At 48.5% G+C, this 25319-nt stretch overlaps 1 protein-coding gene across 4 annotated transcripts in view; it reads left to right on the top strand.

The window, feature by feature from the left end:
* The window catches only part of APBA2 (amyloid beta precursor protein binding family A member 2), a 232895-nt gene that overhangs the window by 170945 nt on the left and 36631 nt on the right, over nt 1-25319 (top strand). For all 4 annotated transcript variants that reach the window (XM_059915337.1, XM_059915340.1, XM_059915336.1 and 1 more), the window contains 2 exons: nt 16155-16235; nt 17302-17338. In XM_059915337.1, coding sequence (XP_059771320.1) covers nt 16155-16235; nt 17302-17338 — 118 coding nt within the window. The remainder of the gene's footprint in view (nt 1-16154; nt 16236-17301; nt 17339-25319) is intronic.

Raw genomic sequence — 25319 nt, 5'->3', positions numbered from 1 at the left:
TAGCCAATGAAATTGACAGTCTTGTTATCCCGGGTCAGGAAAATGTGAAACTCTTCTCAGCCAGTGTTTTATTATATATACTGGATATAATTAATTATTTGTGAGTAATACATGGTAAATAAGGTGTCTTTAAATAGAAACATACATAGAACAAGGTCATGTATGGATCGGTTGATGAAATGTGGGGACCAGAGGCTCAGGGGAACCTCATCCTGTATTTCCCCTGGGAACGGTGGTCCAGGATCCCCTCATTAGGGGTTCACGGCAACTTTATCGAACATAACAGCCATGAACAAGGAGAGCTGACTGTATCGGGTTGGCGAATGACTTTGAGAAACTCTGCTGCAAAGCCTTCCCCTTCCTAGAGATCCCCTCCGTGCTCGCATGGGTGCCGCCTTCATCCCAGACTCCCAGCGACGAAGACACCCCAGCCCTGCTCTGCCCGCCTCTCCTGAACACTCTGGAGCCTCAAGCCCTTTTCTCTCCCTGCAGGAATACACCAGCCGAAGATGCACATCCTTGGGGCAGAGGGCCAGACCATGTGACATCCCAAGACCTGTCCCCGTATGGCTCAGTCCCAGGATGGTCACCATCAACCCACAGTGGTGGGAAAGCTGTCACCTCTGTCACCTGTGGGACCCGTGGCTTCTGAGGATTTAATGTTTCTTGTTTTGCCATTTGTGGAAAATCCCTGGGTGACGGTGGAGGTGACGCCGGTGTGGGTAGTGACTGCCAGCACCGTGCTAGGGCTTTGTGTGTGTGATCTCAGTGAATCTTAGAGCAACCGGAAGAGGTAGGGACTAGGGTTATTCCCATTTTACAGATGAGGCCTTTGAGACCTGTGTGGGGTCAGTACTGTATCCATGGTTACACAGTGTGAGGGCTGAACAGTTTGTTAGGGCAAGGCTCGCGCCTGTGACCCTGGGCAGCTCTAGAAGAGGTGATGCCGAGCTCAGCGAGGGGGTGAGTGTGGGTGAGTTTCCTCTGCCCTGTCGTCTGTTTACTTGTTATCATGAGACCTGACGGGCTCTGTTGTTCTCGGCGAGTGTGTCCTGGCACCAGCAAGGTGACCGGCAGACACCAGACCTCCAGCCTGTAAAACTGTCGTGACGTCCTGACTTCATGAGGGCTCAGGCCATAGATCAAATCAATCAAGTAGAGATTATTCATGGGGCATTATTCTTAATTTTATTGAGCTTTGGTGACATGAAATATTGATTTTCTTTTTTTACATACAGCAATTAAAGGATGCATGAGTTGGGTCCAGCCAGATGCATATTGAATATCCAGATAGAATGGTCGTTTCTGCACCTGCCAGGGTGGTCCTCTGCCCTTTGGCAGCGAGGCCGGGAGTGTGGAGGGAGGACCCCACCCGGGCTGGTGTCACAGCTTAGGGGGACCGGGCGAGTCCTCAGTGCACCTCCTGTGAAGAGGGGTGCCCCCCGTGCTCCTGGGGGCACGGTAAGAACATGTTTGTCCAGCACCAAAGATCGTGGTTCCGTGGGTCTTTGGGGTGCCTGGGGTGACAGGCTCTTGTGGTCCCTACTGTGCGTCTATGTTTGGCAAGGACTCGCTTGTGACAGCTGTTGTGAGATCAGGTCCTCCAGAAACACCTGCTCTGTGCCCGAACTTCTTTCAGAGACTCTCCATCCTCTGGGCCTTGTAGATTCCTAGGACTGCAGCCTTCCCTGGCCCTCCGTACCCCTGTGGGCTGGGTACACATCAGGGCTTCAGTGATCATGGAGTTGGAGGCTTCAGATTTATGTGACCACCATGTGGAGCGGCTCCGCACGTCGGGAGGGCAAACCAAAGGCGTGTTTTGATTCTTTGGGGTTTTCATGATTTCTGTTTATTATCGGCCCAGTCAGTGCTTTCTAGAAAGAGCCCTCTGACAATAGAAAAAAGAAAGATCAATACATTGTAGTCAATACAGCAGTTAGAGGGAGGTGTGATCCAGGGCCCCAAGGCCACATCACACGCACGAGTGTTCAGCGTTGCTCCCTGTGCGGACGCCTTTGCTGTGATTGGCGTTCAGTCAAGACTTGCTTCATGCAGGACCTTTGGAGATGGTGGCAGGAATGCTGACACCAAATAGGGAGGGGGAATATTAGGGGCAGGGGCAACCTCGGTCTGCCCTGTGTGGGGGGTGGCACCGTGATGCTCCCTCTGGGCTCACACGTGCCTTGTTCAGTGGCATATGAAGCAGGTATGAGCACCTGCTTTTTGTAGAGGACCCCCTGGTCCTGAGAGGCCGAGAGAAGAGCATCCCAGGGTCGCTGGTGCCCAGGTGATAGCAGGTGTGCAAGGGACCCTGGTGCTTGCAACAGTGCCCAGGTGGGAGCAGTCTGCCCAGACCTGGCCCCCAGGTCGGACCAAGCTGGAGAAAGAGCCCTCGGGCAGGTGCTGAGGACAGGGCTTGGGGGAGGGAGAGGGGAGGGGTGTCCAGGGGCATGGCGGGACAGGGGAAGGTCCTCAACACCCCCGAGGCCTCCGTGGAGCACAGCTGGCCTCTTCCTTCCTGCAGCCTTGCTCCAGTTCTGCAGCCGTCCCGACTCCTCTGCCTGCCCGCCCGGGCATCAGTCCTGGACGTCCCTTTGTTCATGGGGAGGGTGCATGGAAGGGTCCCCGGGCTCCTGTGCCCCTCCCCAGCCTCCTCCCCGCGCAGTGCGCCTGCTGTCACTAATTCCCGGGACCGCCCTGGAAAACGAAATCCAGGCCTCGGCATCCTAAGCCCCTCGCTTGATCTGCCCGAGCTCCCAAACTTGATTTCTTGGAGCCCATTTGCCGAGTCAGCGCAATGCCCTGATTTGATTTTTATGAAGCCTCTTGAGGACCTGTGACTAGAGGTGGCTGTTATTTTCATGGAGCAGTTCATCTGGCAGGAATCTGGGATGGCGTCAGGGCTTTTAAAGTCTAGTTAAAGCAGGGCTTCTAAAACACTGTCTTTATTGTTTGGGAAAATCGTGTAAAGCCCCTCCCCTAACAGTAATCTAGAAAGTTCCTTCCCTGCCCCCCTCCTCCACCCTCGAGAGAGTTGGGGCTAGTGGTTAAGAGCACAGATGGCAGAGCCAGGAAGCCTGGACCTCACTCCGCTGCACCAGCTCCTGGCTCTGGAACGTTCTGGACATGCCGCCTGGGGCTGTGGGAGCAGAGCTGATTGGATCAGTATCTGGCGATGGATGGTGAGGGGTGTGGAGCGCTTGCCATGAGGAGGAGGATGCGGGTCTTACATCCGTGGGAATCTCAGGAGGTGGGGGATGCAGTCAGGTGAGGCTCTGCACGCAGCTGGGACCATGCTGGGCCGGGCAGGGAGCAAGATGATGTCCCTGTCTTCTAGGGTGACATTGAGGGAGGGACGAAGCCAGCAGTGTGAGGCAGGATGAGAGGAGGCATGGGACTGGCCAGGGACACCATGGGATGGGTGGGGCCTGATGGGCGGGGGTGACAGGTGGGGTGGGAGCAGCTCCCCAGGTGCCCTCAGGCTCCCCCCTCTCTGCAGGCCCTCTTCAGGTGCCCCCTCTCCCCGCAGGGATTTCTTGGGGGGCGGTTCTCACATCCTCCTGGTGGCATCCTCAGCCCCTTTCTGCTCTGGATTCCCTGATCTCGGGGGCCGGAGTGGCAGCCACACATCTCCAAGGGTGCCCTGATTTTCTCACACTCGATTTTGAATTGAAAATTAACTGAGAACCCCGCTTTCCAGGCAGATGAGCGGGGCTCCAGATCACCGGTCTCTCACTAATTCCAAACGCCGTCCCTCCTTTACCTGGGGTTTCTGAACATAATTCCCACTCCCCACCTCCTGGGCTGGCTGGCGTCTGCGAGCCCTCCCACGCAGTCTGTGCAAACTGCACTTACGATGTGCCAGGCCCTGGGGGTGCAGAGATGAAAGTGACTTAAGCCTGCATCGAGAAGCTCGTTCTAGAGGGAGACAGACACGCAGAGACTCCCCATCCATCCGGGTGGGGCTGGGTGATCAGCAGAGACCCCGCTGCCCAGCCCGTGAGTCCCTTGCAGGCTTCCTGGGGACGGGCTGCCGCATGGGTGATAAGCAGAGAGGTCCCGGGACTTTGAGGGGGCCTTTGGGAAGTCAGCTAACCAGGCAGGCTGAACGTGGAGGTCACGGGCGTCCTTAGCATGCAGTGGGGTTGGGGATTGTGACGGGGGCCAGAGCCCTGAAGGAGGACCGGTGGAAGGTGAAGGACTGGACTGAGGATGCTGATGAGAGAGGGACAGAGCAGGGCCATCAGGGGGATGGGGAACTGGGAGGGCCCTGAGCATCTCTGGTGGATGGCCAGGGCAGAGGCTCCCGTGTGGGAGCACAGGGGATGGGTGGGGAGCGTCTATAAGGGCAGGCAGGGAGGGATCTGAGGAGGTGCCAGCAGGGAGAGGGTGCCCACCACGTGTGGAGCTGGGATTGCGTTGCTTTGACTCGAATTGCACTGCTTTGCCAGTGGTGTGTGTCCAGGGCAGGTTTCGGGGAAGGAGAGAGGTGGGTGGGGGACTGAGGCAGGGCGCTGCCCCACCTGCATCTCCCATCCTCGGGCCCCTGCATCACCGCCACCATCCCCAACATGTGCCAGGGGCTCAAGACATATCCCACAAGATCAGTCAGTCACATGACATTCCCCAGGAAGTGCAGGGCTCCATGGGAGAATATATAGTAACAACTTCTGTTCGGGGAGAAAGACCACATTGCTGAGCACGAGATTCGGGGATAGAACAGCCTGGCGATGGCAGTCACGGGGTTTGCGCCCCAAAGCACTCAGATAGCGGTCAATGCTAATCAGTTACTAAAAAAGACACGGCACTGTGGTAATAGGAGGCTAACCAAGAATAGCTCCCAACCCTACATCAGATAATACCATGGACAGCTCAGGAAAACTAAGCACAGCTCAGAAAGGCTGAGAAGGGGGTGTGGCACAGGATGGCACCCCAGGGCCTAGTGTGGACTCCAGACCCTGCCAAGACCACAGTCAGCCTTCACGGAAGAGAAGCTGGTCTCTCCACCTGAGACCAAGCCAAGGCCCAGACTACTGGAGCTGAAGGATGCTTGGATCTGGGCTTGCAGAATCTCATTGCCTGGCTGCTCAAGTTGGTTTCAACAGCCAGCAAACGGTCCTCTTAAGAGCTGGCAGTGTGCTGTCCTTGGTGCTGATGCACTGCCAGGTCTGCCCCACGGTTGGCCACCCTGCCCCGCTCTGGGTGCAGTCAGGCCAGCAGGTCAGCGAGCCTGCGCTAGACTTTGGCCGAGGGGTTACTTCTCAGGACAGTGCTCAGGGCACCATGTCAGGTAGGAGGGAGGTTGTTGTTCGGGACGTTGCCTGTTTGCCCTCCTTGGTCAATCCTCCTCTTCGTTGGCCCGAACACTTGCAAACGGCCTCTGATTCTGCCTCTGGGACCTATCGGCCCACTCTGACTTCTGGTGCAGCCCTATCCCTCCCCTCACCCTTCCCACTTAGACTTTGGATCTCACGCTTCCCCTCAAAGCAGCCCTCAGTGCTGGCTGGGAGACCTCTGTTCCTGACCTTCACTTCCAGAGCTTCTGGGTCTCTGGCCGTGGAGGGGTATGCACTGACACAGACTCACCCACCCAAGTGTCTTCCTCAGAAGGGCTCAGACCCAGACCACCCCACACCCAAACCAGGTCTCTGGGTACTTCTGAGTTCCTCTGGCTACTTCTGCTGCTGCTTTCTTCTCTAGTCATTGAAAATAGATGCTCTTCCTTGCTGTCATCTATTCCCTTCTACATTCATTCATTCGTTTATTCATTCACGGGGACCCAAGTATATAAAAGATAGCACGCTGGTCACTTTTAGAAATATGAATGTTAATTTCAAGAAAGGAGGGATAGTCTAGCCATTCACCAGTCCTCAAAACCCGCTCCAGCCATAAGAGTAGTGGCGGGTCACGGTGCTTCTTGCTGCATTGGATTTGCAAATCACGGGAGATGTCATGAAGTGGAATTGCTGCCCGAGGTTTTTCTTGCCTAAGATCTTATTAATATTTAATCTCCAACCCTCTTTTAAATGCCAAGAAAAATGAAATCGGATGAATTAAGCCAAAGGTTTCCAAGTCACTTAAAATATGGGCCGTTTGGCCCATATTCAGAGATCATGACCTGGTAATTTTTACAGTATTTGTGGGAAGATTGATTTCTCTTCTGCACCACAGTTATAATGATCAAGTTCCAAAAAAAGACTTTTACATACAAAGCAAAATTGTTCAGCCCTAAAAAAAAAAGGAAATTCTGACACCTGCTACAACGGGGATGAACCTTGAGGCCACTATGCTGAGTGAAATTAGCCAGTCACAAAAAGACAAATCCTCTATGATTCCACCCAGTGAGGTACCTAGATTAATTAAATCCATAGAGACAGAAGTGGACTGATGGTTGCCAGGATAGAGGTGGGGGGAATGGGGGTTAGGGTTTAAAGGGGACAGAGCTTCCGTTAGGGATAATGAAAAGTTCTGTGGCCGGATGGTGGTGATGATTGTACATCAGTGTGAATGAACTTAATGCCACTTAATTGTCCACTTAAAATTGGCTAAAACGATACATTTTATTTTATGTATATTTGCCACAATAAAAAAAAGAAAGAAAGAAAAGGCTCTTGTCTCATTAACTGGCCTGAGCCAATTTGAATCATCTAAAACTAAGTTGAGCCAGTCTGAGCCCATGAAGGGGCAGAGGAGTGGTGGACACCAGATTATTAATCCTGCTGGACTTTCACATAGGTCATGCAGACCACTGGGTTATGTAAAATGGTTGAGCTCACACTATGTTAGTATCATTAAAAGAAGACTATGTTGTCAAATGTACCATGAAAATACTCTCTTTCCTCATCCTCAACTTTAAGGAAACCAAGATGTTCTATTTTGCATATTCATGACAGTTGAGCAGGTAGATTTAATAGAAGCTTACTGGATGCTTGGGATCTCCTTTACACATTAGCTGGTTAAACTTGTTTTTCAAATTAGGAGAGTCATAGGACTTAGTGTTGGCAGCCATAGGCAGTTCCATTGAGTTGTTTATTATTCAGGACTAATAGGATTGATTGGAATGGAGAACTCCTTCCCGAATCGTGAGAACAGAGAGCTGGTCTTGGCAGTTCCCTGCTGGGAAGGGCAGTCTCTATAGACAAGTGGGAGTTAAATATGGGAAGTGCCTTGGAGCTGGAATTCGAACATTGACTTAGCATGGTCATCTGGTTTCTTCTGACCTGGGTGCCTTAGTGTCATCCATTTATCTGATGCCATGCTCGCTCTCACAGAACGTGTGTGGGGTGCACTCTAGGCTGAGGGGGGGGAGCAGCTGGGGGAACAGGGAGGGTCTCGGGGTTCCCGGGAGCCCCCGGCCTGAGCCTGCCATAAGGCCAAGAGATTGCTCTTCACTTTGGAGGGTCGCTGTCGTTAAACTGCTCACACAGGGCTTCTCACCTTGCAGTTAGCGGGGGCCGGGGTGTTTGTAGCAAGCTGGTGGAACCCGTGGGAAAAGCAGCCTGCTGGCCCCCAGATACGGATGCAGAAGGGGTCATGGAGCTTTTCTCCTTTGAGAGTTGAGCTAAATCAAACATGACACTTCCCGTTTCTGTAGCTCTGCCTGCAGTGATGGGGCTCCCTCCTTCCCCACGAGGGAATACGACTGTGACATCCCGGGTGCGAGGCTGGTGCCCGGGAGAGAGGAGTGTCTGAGGTCCTGCTGCTGCTGTCTGGGTGGCCTGCCTCCTTCCCCCGACCCACCCTCCTCCCCTTGCCCTTTGCGTCCCTCAGGAGGGCTGGTCCTGCATAAGCTGGTTGTGACCTTCGTGCAGGGGTCTAGTGCTGAGCTGAAGGGGGTATCAGAGGCAGAGGCAGTGTGTTTTAGATCTTTCGAGGGCCCTGCTTACTCTTTCTTTCCCTGTTACTTTAAAATTGTAGCTATAGACACAGAGCATGAAATTTACCATTTTGACCATTTTAGAGTGTACAATTCAATGGCATTTAGCACAGTGATGTACAACCACCACTATTTAGTTCCAGAACATTTTCATCACCCCAAAAGGAGACCCCATACTTATTTGGCAATATCAGTCCCAAATCTCCCCTCCTTCTAGCCCCCAGTAATGACAAATCGACTTCCTTCCTGTGCAAGCAGACCCCCTGAGATACTGTGGTTTGGTTCCAGACCACTGCAATAAAGTGAATGTTTCAATAAAGCAAATCACAAATTTTTTGATGTCTCAGTGCATCTAAAAGTTATGTTTACGCTATACTGTAGTCGATCAGGTGTGTAATAACATCTGAAAAAACAATGTACACACCTTAATTTAAGAGTACTTTATTGCTAAAAAATACTAAGCATCATCTGAGCCTTCAGGGAGTCATAATCTGTTTTGCTGGTGGAGGGTCTTTCCTCGATGCTGATGGCTGCTGGCTGATCAGGCTGGTGGTGCCTGAAGGCTGGCTGGCTGTGGCAATTTCTTAAAATCAGATGACGGTGAAATTTACCCCATGGATGGACTCTTCCTTTCACAAATGATTTCTCTGTCTCATGCAGTGCTGTCTGATAGCATTTTACCCACAGTAGAATTTCTTTCAAAACTGGAGTCAGTCCATCCAATTTTGAAATTCTCCTGCTGCTTTATCAACTAAGTTTATGTAATATTCTAAATTCTTTGTTGTCATTTCAACAGTCTTCACAACATCTTCACCAGGATTAGATTCCTTCTCAAGAAACCACTTTCTTTGCTCATCCATAAGAAGCAACTCCTCATCCATTCAAGTTTTATCATGAGAGTGCAGCAACTCAGCCCCATCTTCAGGCTCCACTTCTAATTCTAGTTCTCTTACTCTTTCCACCACATCTGCAGTTACTTCCTCCACTGAAGTCTGAATCCCTCAAAGTCATCCGTGAGAGCTGGAATCAGCTTCTTCTAAATTCCTGTTAATGTTGATATTCTGACCTCTTTCCAAGAATCACAAATGTTCTTAGTGCCATCTAGAATGGTGAATCCTTTCCAAAATGTTTCAATTTACTTTGCCCAGATCCATCAGAGGAATCACTGTCTATGGCAGCTGTAGCCTTCCAAAATGTAAATATTTCTTAAATAATAAGATTTGAAAATTGAAATTCCTTCTTGATCCAAGGGCCGCAGCATGGATATTGTCTTAGCAGGCATGAAAACAACATGAATCTCTTATATCTCCATCAGAGCTCTCGGGTGACCAGGTGCATTGTCAGCGAGCAGTAATATTTTGAAAGAAGTCTTTTTTCTTCTGAGCAGTAGGGTCTCAACAGTAGGCTTAAAATATCCAGTAAACCATGTTGTAAATAGATGTGCTGTCATCCAAGCTTTGTTGTTCCATTTATAGAGCACAGGCAGAGTAGATTTAGCATAATTCTTAAGGGCCCTAGGAATTTTGGAATGGTAAGTGAGCATTGACTTCAACTTAAAGTCACCAGCTGTGTTAGCCCCAAACAAGAGAGTCAGCCTGTCCTTTGAAGCTTTGAAGCCAGGCACTGACTTTTCCTTTCTAGCTATGAAAGCCCTAGATGGCATTTTTCCAATAGAAGGCTGTTTCATCTACATTGAAAAGTTGTAGTGTAGAGTAGCCACCTTCATTAATGATCTTAGCTAGATCTTCTGGATAACTTGCTGCAGCTTCTACATCAGCACTTGCTGCTTCAGCTTGCACTTTTATGTCACGGAGGTGGCTTCTTTCCTTAAACCTCATGAACCAACCCCTGCTAGCTTCAGATTTTTCTTCTGCAGCTTCCTCACCTCTCTCAGCCTTCATAGAATTGAAGAGAGTTAGGGCCTTGCTCTGGATTAGGCTTTGGTTTAAGGGAATGTTGTGGCTGGGTTTGATCTTCTATCCAGATCACTACAACTTTCCCCATATCAGCAGTAAGGCTGCTTCACTTTCTCATCATTCATGTGTTCACTGGAGTAGCACTTTTAATTTCCTTCAAGAACTTTTCCTTTGCGTTCACAATTAGGCTGCTCTTTAGTGCAAGAGGTCTAGCTTTCGGCCTGTCTTGGCTTTCCATATGCCTTCACTAAGCCTAATCATTAGTTTTTGACTTAAAGTGAGAGACATGAAACTCTTCCTTTCACTTGAACACTTGGAGGCCACTGTATGGTATTAATTGGCCTAATTTCAGTATTGTTGTGGCTCAGGGAATAGAGAGGCCCAAGAAGAGGGAGAGAGAGGTCAGTGGAGGAGTCAGAGCCCACACATTTATCAGTTAAGTTCATTGTCTAATATGATTGTGGTCTGTGGTGCCCCAGACAATTACAATAGTAACATCAAAGATCACTGATCACCATAACAAACATAATAATCATGAAAAAGTTTGAAATATTGCGTGACTTACCAACACGTGACACAGAGACACAAAGTAAGCAAATGTTGTTGGAAAAATGGCACCAGTAGATGAACTCAACACAGGGTTGCCACAAACCTTCAATTTGTGAATAACACAATATCTGCAAAGCACAGCAAAGTGAAATGCAATAAAACAAGGTCTCTCTGTATAGATTTGCCTGTTTGTAGACATTTCATCTAAATGTAATCATATAATATGTGGCCCTTTGTGTCTGGCTTCTTTCACTTAACATGATGTTTTCAGGGTTCACCCGTGTTGTAGCGTGTATCACGACCTCATTCCTTTTCATGGCTGAATGATGTTCCATTGAATGGATATACCACATTTTGTTTATCCATTCATCAGTTGACAGACATTGGGTTGTTTCCACCTTTTGACTATTGTGAATCATGCTGCCATGACCATCCCTGTACGTTTTTGTGTAGACACCTGCTTTCAGCTCCTTTGGGTCTACACCTCAGAGTGGAATTGCTGGGTCACATGGGCATTTAATGTTTAACTTTGTGAGGTATCACAGACTGCTTTTCACAGCAGCTAGACATTTTACATTCCCACCAAAAATGCATCAGGATTCTAGTTATGCTCAAATTAAAAAAAAACGAACAGCCTGAACGAAGCCTTGATGGCATGGCATCTGGACGCACCATTGTTCAAGGGTGGCTTTAGTTGACCTGTGTGTTTGTTAATACCCTGGCTGGCCCCACAGAGTCTGAGGCAGCAGGACCAATGAGTTATGCCTTGGTGCTGGTCGGGAAGATGTCCTGGGCCTAGACCTTTGTTATGTGCATCTTCCCGTCCTGAATGCGGGTGCCCAGGGTGGTGCAGGACACAGAGCAGATGCCTGCTCGACTGGCCATGTGGACGCAGACTCTGGGCAGTGCTTGACGAAGGATGGAAACGTAGATGCCAATGAAAAATCTGGTTCTGCTCAAAAATGCTAGTCCCCCGGGTACCACCTGCCCTTCCTGGGGCCCTGTGAAAAAAGAGTGAATGATGGAGTGGAGAAGTGATGGGGCCCCGGGGGCAGTGGCGGAGGAAGTTTTAGCGGACGAGTCTCAGAGAACAAGGCCAGGCCCCAAGTGGCTTCCCCAGTGCCTCTTGTCATGATTCTCGTAAGCCAGAGATGGGCTTCAAAAAGATGCGATCATCCCCAGAGGGATAACTATGATAAGAATAAAGACTTTATCCAAGCTCTCCTCCTCCTGCAGATAAATATCACAGAGTGACCTGAATCGTAAGAGGAATGGGAGAAAAAGAACAAAATTGTCATTTTTCTGAGCCACCTATTTGTCAGGGGAAGGATTGGAGGGCCTTTGAGAGAAGACCTGGAGGGCGCTGATGAGACCGTCAGTGGCCCCGTGGGTTATGCTCTCAGCTTGGCCCCACGGGAGCATCCTCAGTGTTGCTGCCCCAGCTGCCCCTCCTGAGCTGGAATGTCCGATGAGTCGGGCTGACCGATGCCTTTGAAAACAGAGCAAGAAACAACTCCTGGAGAAGACTCCTGCAGCACTTGGGGTTTCTCTGACTCGGAGTTGTGTCTGGGGGCAGATAGGACAGTCCAGCGGCTTCCTTGGCTTTGCGTTCATGCTGTCTGTCCCTCACTGAGCTCCCCTCCATGTCACTCACATGCTTGTCATTCAGGACAGCACTCGGAAACATGCAGCTTTTGTTCCAGATGGTGTGAGCGGGCGTGTGCTTGTTTGCTGTTATTCCATCTGCAGCCATGTGGGGTATATTGCCAGATTTTCAGTTTAATCCAGCAGACACAATCAGAATTGACACATTAAAAAATCCTAGCTTTAGTTTCCCTGACTAGAGCCAAGATATTTATTTGAACAATTTATTCAAATTAGTGTATTTTTCTTACAAGCAAGTCATCTCTGCCCTGAACAGCTGTCCCTGGTTCTGGCATCTTGTGACCAGCCTGTGCCATCACATCGTGCTCTGGTCTCCAGGCTCCATGGAGTGGGGTTCGGGGGGTCCCCACTGCATTAGCATATTTCAGGTCACATGTTTCACTCACCCCTCCCCCCCAGCAATGGCTCATGGGGGTTCCAGTGGGTGGCACTGAGAACGCCCCACTACAGGTACTTGATGAGGTATGTGGCCCTCCCCTCCCTGTTGGCATCTTATTTTGAGGTGTGCCTGGCTGCTGTACCGTGGGGAGGGCACAAAAGGATTTAAACAGCATCTCCCTCTAAGATCCATATGGGCCTCTAACCATGTTCATTTCAGATCCTGTGTCCCCTGCTGCCAAGCCCCCCACCCTGGCCCCTGAGATGAAAATTTGAGCACCAGATGGGCTCTCCCAAGGAGAAGCAGCACAAGCCGTCCTCCTGCCTCTCTGGAAACAACCCCGGCTGTTTATTATGAGATGCAGTTGTCATGGTGATGAGTGGTCGGAGGGAGTTAGAGAAAATGTTGGCCTGGGGTCGAGCCTGTAGAAGCTTTGGGGAGAAGCTGCCCTTGTACATGGACCTGAGACCTTGTGTTGCCTGTGGTCACCACGTGCTGTGGTCCCACACTGAGTTGTCTGGGGGATGGTGTAGGGCACTGACTTCCAGCCTGGGTTCCCCTGGCCAAGCCCAAACTGCGTCCCCCAGAAGGGATACCTCTTCCATTTGCCAGAGACACCCAATAGAAGGCCAGCAGCGGTCCTGGTGTTGCCGTTTCCCACTATGTATTCGGCACCATGATGACAGTCTGTTGCCCCATATGACGGCCCTCTTTCTGCCAGAAAAATTAGGTTCTAGCTCAACCTGTAACATTTGTAGAAGGAGTGTTATCTTAGTCCTTTTGGGTTGTTAAAACAGAATACCATAAACTGGGGGACTTAGAAACAACAGACATTTACTTCTTAGTTCTGGAGGCTGGAAGTCCAAGATCAAGGTGCTGGCAGATTTGGTGTCTGGTGAGAACCCACTTCCCTAAACAGCCATCTTCTTTTACATCCTCACGTGGCAGGAGGGGCGAGGGAGCTCTCTGGGATCCCCTTTATAAGGGCACTAATCCCATTCATGAGGACCCCACCCTCATGAGCTCATCTAATCCTAATGACCTCCTAACAGCCCACCTCCTAATACCATTGCCCTGGGGGTTAGGTTTCAACATATGAATTTTGGCGGCGGGGGCGGGGGGGGGGGACACAAATATTCAGTGTGTACTAGGTGTGGTTGACCACGTTTTCATTTTTCAGTTGATTGGTTGGTTTCTTTGGGGTTTTTGGAGTTTCCTGGTGCCTGTTCGGCTCCTTGTAAGGCAGTGCAGGCCTTCAGGAAATGAAGTTTGTGAACTCAGCCTAGGGATGGTCACCAGGTTAGAAATTTCGCAAACAAGAAGGTAAAATACTGATGTGCTCTAAGTGGACCTTGAAATTGGGAGGTGTACAGGACAGCAGAGGGTTGTCTGGGGCATTCCCACATTAGAGCCTTATTTAAGGCAGACGGGAGCACCCTTTGAGGTGAGAGACCCCTTTGGACATTACAGGAGGTTTTTCCTGGTGTGTCTTGTCCACAGCCGGAGGTGCAGAGCCAGTAGGGCTGTGGCAGGATTAGGAGTTCGGGAAGAAGCCTGGCTCCCGTGGGACCCTGGCAGGAGTGACTCCTTCAGGCTCAGCCCTGCAGGAAGGGGCGCTGTCTGCTCAGCTTGGGCAGCATGGATCCATGGTGGGCAGATTAGACCTGAAAGGAGAAGGATGGGGCCAGACCTGAAAGGAGGGCTGTGATGGGTGGAGCAGGGGGCCCCAGAGCCCCACCTCGGGACAGACCAGAACAGCGGGGCCAGGTCAGGGCCCACCGGCGCCGTCTGGGGGCTCACGGGGCTTTGGGGTAGGGGCAGTCCTTTGGGCTTCCAGCAAGGAAGAGGGGACCAAGCAGACATCTGACCCTCCTGGCCCCAGCTGTGCCCTGCACCCCCTCTGCTCCGGGAAGGCCTCATTTCTTCCTGTGGGTTGAGCGAGCCCAGATTGCTCTCGGGATGTGGCACAAATCTGCCCAGTCCTTAATGCCCAGACAGCTTTGTCCACCTCCTATCTGAGCCATCCCCTCCATGCCCGCAGCCTCTGAAGCCCAGTGGTACCTGCAGTCACGGAGAGGATGCTCTGCTAGAATCCCTGGTCTGCCTGGTGCACAACCCCCCTGTTCCCTTCAGGGCTGGGACGGTGGGCCTGGGTCTTTTCATTTTTCTCTAACCCCCGCGTAGAGATCTAATGAAGAGTCACAGGCCATGACAATAACAGTCTAGGGCAGGGAAGACACGACACGTGGCTGTGCTGCCTGAGACTGTGGGTACCTGGCCATTCCTGTCCACACCTGGAGCCTCAGTCCTCTTACCTGTAAAGCAGGAATGAGCACATCCATCTCATATGGGAGAGGATGTGATCAATAACGTTACTTATTTATAAATAAACATAATGTAAATATGAGTATAATCTATATGTATTTTCATAATATAAATTTATTTATAAATAAAACTTATTAATGTCATTGGCATCATCATATTGTTACTGCTTGATAATCTATTTCCAGAAAGTTCTGGAACTTGACTTAAGATGCTGGCTCACCAGAGCCTCCTTTGGGGTTTGGACAGTGATTTCAGTGCTTGGATCTGGAGAGATCTTCTGGATAGTACAGGGCACTAAGTAGAGAAAATATACCTAAACTTTACATTTTGTTCATCGAAGTAAGAGGAATTTTGGTTTGATGTCTTCTTTAAGAGAAGACTTATGACATGTCCTTGGGGCATTTTTTCCTCTAGTAGTAGATTGGCTAATTTGCCAATCTAAGGAATTTAGGTTTTGAATTTGCATTGAACTAAGAATTTAAGTTTTTTAGAAATATAATTTTAACCCTTGGACACTGTTGTTGGGAATGTAAAATGGCTTAGCTGTTGTGGAAAACAGTATGGTGGTTCCTCAAAAGATAAAAAATAAAATTACCATATGATCCTGCAGTCCTACTTCTGGGTATATATATATATATATATACCCCAAGAACTGAAAGCAGGAACTCTGAGAGATATTTGTACACCCGTGTTTGTAGCAGCATTATTCACAACAGCCAAAAGGTGGACGCAACCCAGGTGTGCGTGGACTGATGAATGGATAAACAAAAAGTGGTCTATATACACGGTGGAATATTATTCAGCCTTAAAATGGAAGGACATTCTGACACTTGCTACAACAGGGATGAACCTTGAGGACATTTTGCTCAGTGAAGTAAGCCAGTCACAAAAAGACAAATCTTGTATGACCCCACTTGTATGCGCTCCTTAGAGTAAATTGATAGCGGGAACTGGTGGTTGCCGGGGGCTGGCGGTGGGGTGGGAATAGGGAGTTAGTGTTTGATGGGGACAGAGTTTCAGTTTTGTAAGATGAAAAGAGCTCTGGAGATGGATGGTGATCGTTGCATAATAATGTGAAAGTACTTAATGCCACTGAACTGTACACTTACAAATGGTTAAGATGGCAAACTTTCTGTTATATGTATTTTACCACAATTAAAAATAATAATAAACAAGAAATTAGAAAATATGATTCAAATAACTTTTTAGAAGTATAAAAGTATACATATTATTGGCAGAAAAGTTAAATTATATCTGTATGCACACACACATACCTATATACGCATGCATTTTACAAAATTGCATCATATTGTATCTCCAGTTTTGTGTCTTGGTTTATTTTTCTTTTTTTAAATTTAAATTTTTATTTATTTTTTATTTTTGTATTTTTATTTTTTCTCACATGTGAAAACACCATCTTTGTCTTTAACTTCCCGGTTTCCAGGTCTGCAATGGTTTGGAGCAGCCGAGGAAGCAGCAGCGCTCTGATCTCAATGGCCCTGTTGACAATAACAACATTCTAGAGGTAATTTTTCCAAGGAAGAGAGTTCTGGCTCAGGACCCTGATGTGGGAGCTGCCCACCCTGTCTTCATGGGCTCGCCCTCTCCACCATGTTCTTGTCCCACCCAGTGCCTGGGGGAGGGGGGGTCCCATCAGGCAAAGCCCGGTGGCCCTGTAGGAGGAGGAAGGGAAGGCCCTTTCCTGTTGACTCAGACCCACACCACGGTGTGCCCATGTGTTGCCTTTGGTGCGTGGGGGTCATTGGTGCTCCCCGATTTGACAGAAACTCATTCTACCCCATTATCTGACAGTCATGTTCTAAAACAGGATTACTCAAGGGTGGCACCATTGACATTTGGGGCCAGATCCTTCTTTGTTGTGAAGGGCTGTTCTTTGCACTGCAGGGTGTTTAGACACATCCCTGGCCTCTACCCACTAGATGCTAGTAGCAGCCCTCCTCCCCAAGTTGTGACAACCAAAAATGTCTACAGATATTGCCATATGTCCCCTTGGGGACAAAAATCACTTGGGTTGAGAACCACGGTTTTAAACCAACAATGTGGTTTTAATAAACAATCCCATGTAAACTTTCACTGCCATGATGGGGAGGTTATTAGAATGAGGCCTTAAGCGAGTTATTTCCCTTTTCTGGATAACATGGTTTGGATGAGATTTTCTAACTTGGATGAAATAACTGTGGCCACCCACACAGTGGCGTCTGATCTCCTTCCTTGCTTTTAAAGATGTGCCTGGAAATTCTCATGCCCACCAGTTAGGGAACCACTGGGTGTATTCCTTCTAGCAGTGACATGCTAATCTAGTTTTAGCTGATGGCCTTTTGTACTCGAGGTTTTCCATGAGAATTGGTTACATGTACCCCACCCAAACATCATGGCACCAGAAAGACACTGGTTTGCTGTAAGGAGCTGACTTCTTGGGAAGACCAGTCATAATTAATTAATTATGGTAATTAACTAATTACCATAATTAATCACCACCATTAATTATGGTAATTAATCATCTTAGCCTAGATCTTATGGGCCAACTACTTAAACCTATTGTGTGTGTGTGTTTTCATATTTCCTAACAGACAAAGAAGGTGGCATCATTTCCAAGTTTTGTGGCTGGTAAGTGACTAAATTTTCTCTCTTAGGGGGCAGTTGACATATTTTCACGTCCAAGCAAATGGGACTTTGACTTTTGATTTTCTCCCACAAAGCTTGTGTAGAAAACACACCTTCAAGGGGAAGGCAGTTCTACAGTAAGGCAAGGTGCTCGGCCCCATGTCATCAATGGGAGGGGAGAAGATCCAATTGATTAGGGAACAGGAGACCATTCCATTTAATTACACTTTCAGTAATGGCCTCACACATGACACGATGATTGAATTAATAGATTGAAATGTCTCTGTATAAGCTGCTAATTACGATCTAACACTGTTGATTAGGGTGGATATAATTGCATCCAAATTCAGACTGCTAGTTTTTTTTTTTAAGACTCTTCATTTCCTTCCACTCTCCTGTCTCTTTTGAGGAGGTTAATATTGCATTTTAACATTCAATTAAAAGAAAAACAACCCAGCTGATCTGTTCTGTGTCACTCTTGGTGTGGGGAGCACTCCTGCTTGGCTGTTGTCTGAAGGGCATCAGGGAAACCCCGGCAACTCCTTTAGGACGCCCTCCAACCACATGGTAAAGAGCCTCTTAAAAGTAGGATCTTTGCTTTGCCAGGAGGCTGATTCCTGCTCTTGCTAGTGGGTTACAATAAACAATGTGAAGTTTATTAATTCTTTCAATAAGCTGGTAATTGATTTTTATGAATATTTATGGGAGCAAGGTAAATTAATCTTCAGGAATAAATGACTTTAGACTTTTGCTACCCTGGTTTTCTTTTTTACTAAAGAACTAAAAGAACCTGGGAAGCTGAAGCCCTCAAATTCCCTTTCAAGGGACTGACTGGTTTAAATCAGGCTAGCCCAATTCAAACTGGTTAAAAGTGAATTCACTGGCTCAACCCGGTTGCAACTGGTTCCACGTTATACTGGCTTGGTGTTGTTCCAGCCGGATAAAAACCAGTTTTGAACTGTCAGAACCAATATTACACAATTCAAATAGCCTTGACCCCATTTTGACCAATTCCAGTAGGCTCAGATGGATTTCGCTCAGCAGTTTACATGTGGTTTGGGGTACGTTTTAGCTGGTTCAGACTGGATCACACTGGTTTTCATTAGGTCGCAGTAGATTATGATGATCCCAATCCAGCCTGCTAGTGTGGTTGTTCCAGGACCCAGTGACTGGCAGGACCCAGCATCTCCTTCATAGGGGAGGATGCGGTACATTCCAGCTCCAGTCTCCTTGGTGATCAGGATGCCGGGATGGGGCTGTGCCAGTCCACTGGTCTGGTGATGGAGGCTCTTGTGGATCCAAGAAGCTCACTTTTCTTTTTTTTTTGTTTGCCTACTCTGCACGGCTTGCGGGATCTTAGTTCCCTGACCAAGGATTGAACCCTGGCTCCCCCGCCCCGCAGTGAAAGTGCCGAGCCCTAACCACTGGACCTCCAGGGAAGTCCCAAAGCTCACTTTTCAACATATTTCATGGCGCCATTTGGGCAGGACTCCCTCAAACTGTCTGGGGGGATGATTTGCACATGAGGCTCCCCTGGCTTGAATCGGCCTCACACCTGCAAGGAGGGGAGGGGGAGGGACCGGGAAGCAGAGTCAGTGCCTGGGTGCCCCGAGTCATACCTCTAGCAGTCAGACTTCCAGAAGACTCCCCTGTACCAGTTGTACCAGTTGACTGTTCTAGACCAAATCAAAACAGCTGCCTCCAACCAACCCAGACTGGCTAAGGCTGCTTGTGACCAGCTCATACCAGTGTGGACCGCCTTACTTTTGAGTGTCCTATAGAAGAGAAGCCCTTCGACTGTTACGAAAACGTAGCGATCTTAAAGCAAACACACACCCCTTCATAGCAGAGGATTCGTATTCAACAAAGACTTGAAGGACCAAAAGTCTGACTCAGGAACAGGAAGAGATAATGATGAAACACCCTAGGATGGAATGAATGTGGGGAAACCACCCCCAAATTAGACACCTTGATCAGTTAGGAATGTGTTTCCATGTACCTACTGGGAGCTTGTCCAAACCGGGAAGCTTGTTGTGTACAGAGGTCCAGAGGCGAGTGGCTCCTGGCTCCATGGGTTCGTGACTCGGGGATCGGCCTTCTCCTTGGGCGGGTCACCTCAGTCCCAGCCAGTGTCCGTATTCTTCTGGACACCACTTCCTGTTCCTGGCAGGAAGCAGAGAGAAAAGGGCAAAAGTCCACGCCAGCCGTGGTAGAGATGGGAAAGATGGTGACTGCGTCTCGAAGGAAGACGCATCCTTGGGGGGTACAAGGCTTTGGACTTCCCATGGAGGGTGCCTTGTAACCGGATGTGTCCCTCGAGGGGCCCCTGGAAGCCGTACCCATGGAGTGAGCGTAAGAGATGTTGTCTCCTGGGACACTGGGACGGCTCCACACACCCTCCCTGATGGGCGTTTCTTACCCTCGTGCTCGAGGCGAGCCCCTGGGCGGCTGTGTGGACGCTGCGTGGACTCTCGGAAGAATCCAGCCGACAGACTGTGCGTCCTGCCTTTTTCCGTCTGAGGAGGCAGCCCCACGTCTGGCTGAACTTAGGAGCCCTCGTGACTCTGAGTATTTAGTTGAACCTTAAAGTACCTGATGACCTCTTTGTCTCCCATCGGCCAGAGATGTGCCAGTGACTGCACCCTGAACCTCAGGGTTGCCTGGACCACTGGGCTTCCAGGAAGGAGGGGAGCAGGTCTGGAGAGGGGGCTGGAGGGGACATGCCCTCGGTGTTGGCCACACCCTGTCTGGCAGGCGAGCATTCCAAGCGCGGGGGAGCCTTCGGGCACGTTCAGTCCTGCGGCCCAAGGTCTCAAGGGCTGAGAAGACCCACTGTGACCTTGAGGAGGAGTGGGCCTTCTGCCAGCTCTGCACTGCGGGAAACCTTCCTGGAGCCTTGATGAAGGAGAGCCTTCAGTCCCAACTCATGCCTTACTTCACATCCTATATTGTTAGTAATAATGAAAGATGATAGTTAACAGTTACAGCGATGCCGTCTTCACGTGTCTCGGGCGCTGGGTGTGTGCCAGTCCCTGTGCTGGGCCCTGTGCATCTCCTTCACGTCAGCCTAACTCACAGGTTAGGAAGCAGTGAGGCTCCTCCGAGGCCCCATGGCTGCCAAAGGGCGGAGCCGGGCCTTGGACGCACGTCTGGGTACTTGACAGCCCGCCCTCCTCGCCGAGCTGGTTTCCTGACTCCCAATACACCTTCATTCAACACCATCAGTAACGGGCCAGATAGTCCTTGTCAGCGCTACTCGGGCCCGGCACGGCGCTGATGCCTTAACCACGCTGACTCGGTGACCTCCTAGCAACCCCCAGGGACGGTGCTGCCACAGATGAGTAAACCGAGGCTCAGAGAGGGCGCATGGTCAGGTGGTCCCTGCACAGCCCGGGTGGGAACCTGGGCTGGGAACCCGGCTGGGGTCTGAGCTCGCCGCGCCCTGCTGTACTATCCGAGCAGCCCGCCGCGTGCAGCAGGAGCGGGGGCGCCTTCACCTGGTGAAGATGCACGGCTCCAGTTCTGGGGAGTCCACTGAGGATAACCTTCTGGATATCAGAGCTGCTGGCCCCACTCAGGCTCAGAGTCACCGAGTCATTGAGGGAAGAGCCCCCCCCCCCCCGGTGACCACCATCTGTGGGAAGACGCTGGCCCTCTCGGACCCTCTTGGTTTGGAAGGTTGACACTGCAGGGTACCTGTGGAGGGTGGACCCCTGCACAGAGCTCTCCCACCGTCCCGTGGGGAGGCATCCCAGGCGGCAAGGAGCAGCAGGAAGGCCAGGGTGTTCCCTCCCGCGGGCCATGGAGGTGGCAGCATGCGTCCACGTGGGCCAGAGGGTCACCTGCTTCTGAACGAGTATATGTGAAAGTCTAGCTTTTCTATCAAACCAGACATGTGCTTATTAAAACCCAAAGGCTGGTGCTGGTCTCGGGCGATGGAGCCCCACAGCAGCAGCTTCAGCGCCAAACAAAGGCTGATCGATGGTGTTCTGTTCCTCACACTGCTCTCCCCCGGTCCAGCAGCCAAGGCTCCCGTGAGGTGTCCTGGACCACCCACACCCCGCCAAGACCCCGGGCTCGTGCTCAGATGCCGCTGGTCCTCCAATCCAGGGCCCCTTAAAGGGGTCCTTACACCCTGTTGTCTGAACCTGTCAATGTCCCACCCTGGGTGCTGGGAGATCACGGGGGCCTCATCCCCTGACTTCCAGGCCTCGGGCTGAGCTCACCTCACACCTTCCCTCTCTGAGGGGTCCTCACAGTGGTGATGAAGCCACTTGGCTATATTCATACACTGGGCACTTCAGATCTGAGCCTTGGTTTGCTCTTAAAGTAAGCAGTTGGGGTGAACCTGTCCAGATAAGACTCCTAAGTTGAAGGCAGCTCTCACCTCCTCCTTGTCAGCCTGTGACAGGGGCAGGGCTCCCGAGCCCAGAGCAGGCCTGGGTGGACACGTGGGCCCCCTGGGTCCGGGGTGCTATTGGCCGGAGGGTGGGAGTCAGAAGGGAGTGGAGCGTTCCAAAGAGGGCTTAGGAAAACCAAAAAGACTTCTTGTTAGAAACAAACAAAACCATGTGAGATCTTGTCTCCAGTATTGCATTTGGTCAGCATGAATAGGGCTTGGACCTGTTTTTAAATGGGAACATTTATTCACCAATAGAGGTTTGTTAAGCTTTCTCTGAATAGTGCTTGGATCAAGCCAAGAGCCGTAAGATTGAAAAATGATTTCTACCCTGGAAATCCCTGTGGTACCTTCTCCTTTTCTATCTGCACATCCCAGACCCCTAATCCCTCTCTGCAGTAGAAGCCATTGTCAAATTTCCTGTGAATCCTGCCAGAAATTTCCTGGACATATATAAGACTATACATAGAGCTTTTTATTTATTTTTTAATATTTTGTTGAAGTATAGTTGATTTTAGACCTTTTTCTTAAAATAGATATGAGCCACATGGGTCTGCACTTAGCTCTCTCACTTCTTGGTAGATTTCACTTCTTGATAGATTTCTTGGTAGAGACAACAACTATAAATTCACCTAATTATTCAAGTGGTAACACAGGAGTCAGTGACATGGCCGTGCGATGCTGTATGATGCCGTACGATGGGGTATTAATCAGCCCCCTCAGGACTGATGGTTACATGGTTTCTGCTCCGTGCAGCACTGAGCAGCCTCGTGGGTGAGTACTTGCGATCAGGTGTGAGTTGAGTTATTTTCTTCTCTTTCTTTCTTTTTTTTTTTTTTTTGGTTCCATTGGGTCTTTGTTGCTGTGCGCAGACTTTCTCTAGTTGTGTCGGGCTAGTCTTCATTGCAGTGCGCGGGCTTCTCATTGCGGTGGCTTCTCTTGTTGTGGAGCATGGGCTCTAAGGGCGCAGGCCTCAGTAGTTGTGGCTCACGGGCTCTAGAGCGCAGGCTCAGTAGTTGTGGCGCATGGGCATAGTTGCTCCACGGCATGTGGGATCTTCCCGGACCAGGGCTTGAACCCGTGTCCCCTGCATTGGCAGGCAGATTCTTAACCACTGCGCCACCAGGGAAGTCCCATGGTGTGAGTTGTTTTAGAAAAGCACTTCCTGGATAGAGCAGGGTTACAGGTTAGCATCACGCCTGCTTGGATAAAGATGACCAGATTGCTTTCCCAAGAGGTAGAGAGGTCACATGGCTGTCCATCATTTGTGAGCATGTGGGTCACCTGTACTGTGTGCCATCCCCCTGTTTGCTCTTAGCCCCAGGCTGATGGGTGGAAAGTGGTATCTTGGTAGTTTCACGTGCATATTTTTCATCAGAAGTGAATCCCAGATACCAGTTTCCTATGCTTATAAGCTGTTTGTGTTTCTTTCCCTGTGCATTGCATGTTTATTTCCTTTGCCCATCCCTCTATCAGATTTTTGGTGTTTCGTATTTATTTGTGCTGTTCTTTACATATAAAGGAAATTAGCCCTTTGATTTATATTGCAAAAGTTTCCCCCAGGTTACAGTTGTCTTTTGAATTTCTTTTTTTTTTTTTTTGGATATTTTAAAATTTGCTGAACATTTTATGTAGTCAAGTGTATTCATCTTTTTCCTTTGAGGTTACTGAGTTTTTGAGATTAGTATGACCTTCACAGTCCTAAGACATTTTTAAGATAAAGTTTTCTTCTAGAGCTTTTATGATTTTATTTTAAATTAATTAAATATTTGATTTATTTGGAATTTATTTTGATATATGGATCCAGGAAAAGTTACATTTCAAATGAGACAGCTAACCCATTGTGCCAAAGCTATTCAATGAATCTTTTTTTCCACTGGTTTGAAATGCAGCCTTCATCATACATGAAATTTGCCATGTACATGTAGGGCTGTTTCTGGATCTGTTACACTGATTTGCCCACTCAGGTTCCAGAACCAGGCTGCTTGCTTTCCTGGATTTATGCTGCGTTTTATTCCCTGGTACAGCTAGTTCTTCCCCTTGCCACCATCATTCCTGATCACAAATTCCCTGGATCCTCTTACATATTTATTTTTCCATAGAAACTTTAGAATCAGTTTATCTAGTTATGCAATAAAAATTCCTATTGGTTTTTTAATTTGGCATGCCATGCATTAAATTTATCTATATAGGGGAAGTGTCAGCTTTACAATATAGCATCTTAGCCAGAAAAGGACTTATCTTTCCATTTATTCAAGCTTGTTTATCTTCATCAATAAAATTTTTTTCGTAAAAATCCAACACACATGTTGTTAGTTTATTCCTTGGTGTTTTATCCCTTTTATTGTTTTTGTAAATCTTATCTCTTGTTTCATTATTTTTTCTAACATATTACTATTTGTAGCTACAAAGAAAGCTATTGATTTTTTAATATATTAAATTTGGAACAACTGCCTTAATGAATTCTTTTCTTTTTTGAGTAGATTTTTAGTTGTTTTCTTGGGTTTTTCTTGGTACACAGTCATGCCGTCTGCAAATAAGAATGATTTTTGCTGCTTCCACTCTTGTTTTCTGTTACTTTTTCCTCTTGTCTAATTGATTGGGTAGAATACAAGGAACAATACTATAGAATATTGATTTCTTTTAAAATGATGCCTTTTGGGGAGATGCATCCCTTTAATTTTTTATCATAAAATATTTTAAACGTATGCAAAGGAAGAGAGAATACTATGATGAACTTCCCGTGCCCTCAGCTTCAGTCTCGACCTGCTCTCGGCCAGTCTTGCTTCATCTACATCCCCACCCTCTCCTAGATTATTCTAAAGCAAACCTCAGATCTCACTATCCTCTTTAAATGTTTCGAATATGTATCTCTAAAAGATAGGAAGTTTGTGTTTAAAGATATTGCAATACTATTACCACAACTAAAATAAAATAATCATTTCTTTGTATCATTAAACCCCCAGGCAGTGTTTGCCTTTCCCCAGATTACAGTGTGCTTATCTGTATGAGGGTCCGGATGAGGGCCATGCATTGAGATCAGCTACGTGTCCCATTCTCTTACGTGTCTTATTTTATAGGTTCTCTATCCATCTCTCTTTTTTCTCATTTACAATATTTTTGTTGCTGCTCTTGTGGAAGAATCTGTATCATTTGTTTCATGGAGTGCCCTGCAGCCTGGATTTTGCTGATTGCATCCTCCTGGGGCTATTGCTGTAAAATGTTGGGTGTTTAGATAAAGAGGCTTGATCAGATTTAGTCTGGTTGTTTGGGGCAAAAAACCCCAACCTTCATAGTTATTGTGTTTTTCCATCAGGAGACACATGCTGGCTCTTTGTTTCTCTCTTTGTAATATTAGCAGCCATTAATGATCATTGTCTAGACCCATTAATTGATTAGAGGTTGCAAAATGATGGTGTTCTAGTTCCATCATTTCTCATTTCTTCTTGATTATCTGGAGTTTTCCTCTGCAGAGAAGCTTGCCCTCATCAAATATTCAGTTACCCAGAGTACAGTTCATATAGGAAAAGCTAGTTAACTCCTTGATTCCTTCTCTTTATTTAAAAAATTTTAAATTAATAAGTT

Source organism: Balaenoptera ricei, chromosome 2, assembly GCF_028023285.1.
Source record: "Balaenoptera ricei isolate mBalRic1 chromosome 2, mBalRic1.hap2, whole genome shotgun sequence".
In the NCBI taxonomy this organism is placed as follows: Eukaryota; Metazoa; Chordata; class Mammalia; order Artiodactyla; family Balaenopteridae; genus Balaenoptera; species Balaenoptera ricei.
The sequence above is the reverse complement of the archived record's forward strand: the minus strand, read 5'-3'. Positions and strand labels throughout refer to the sequence as shown.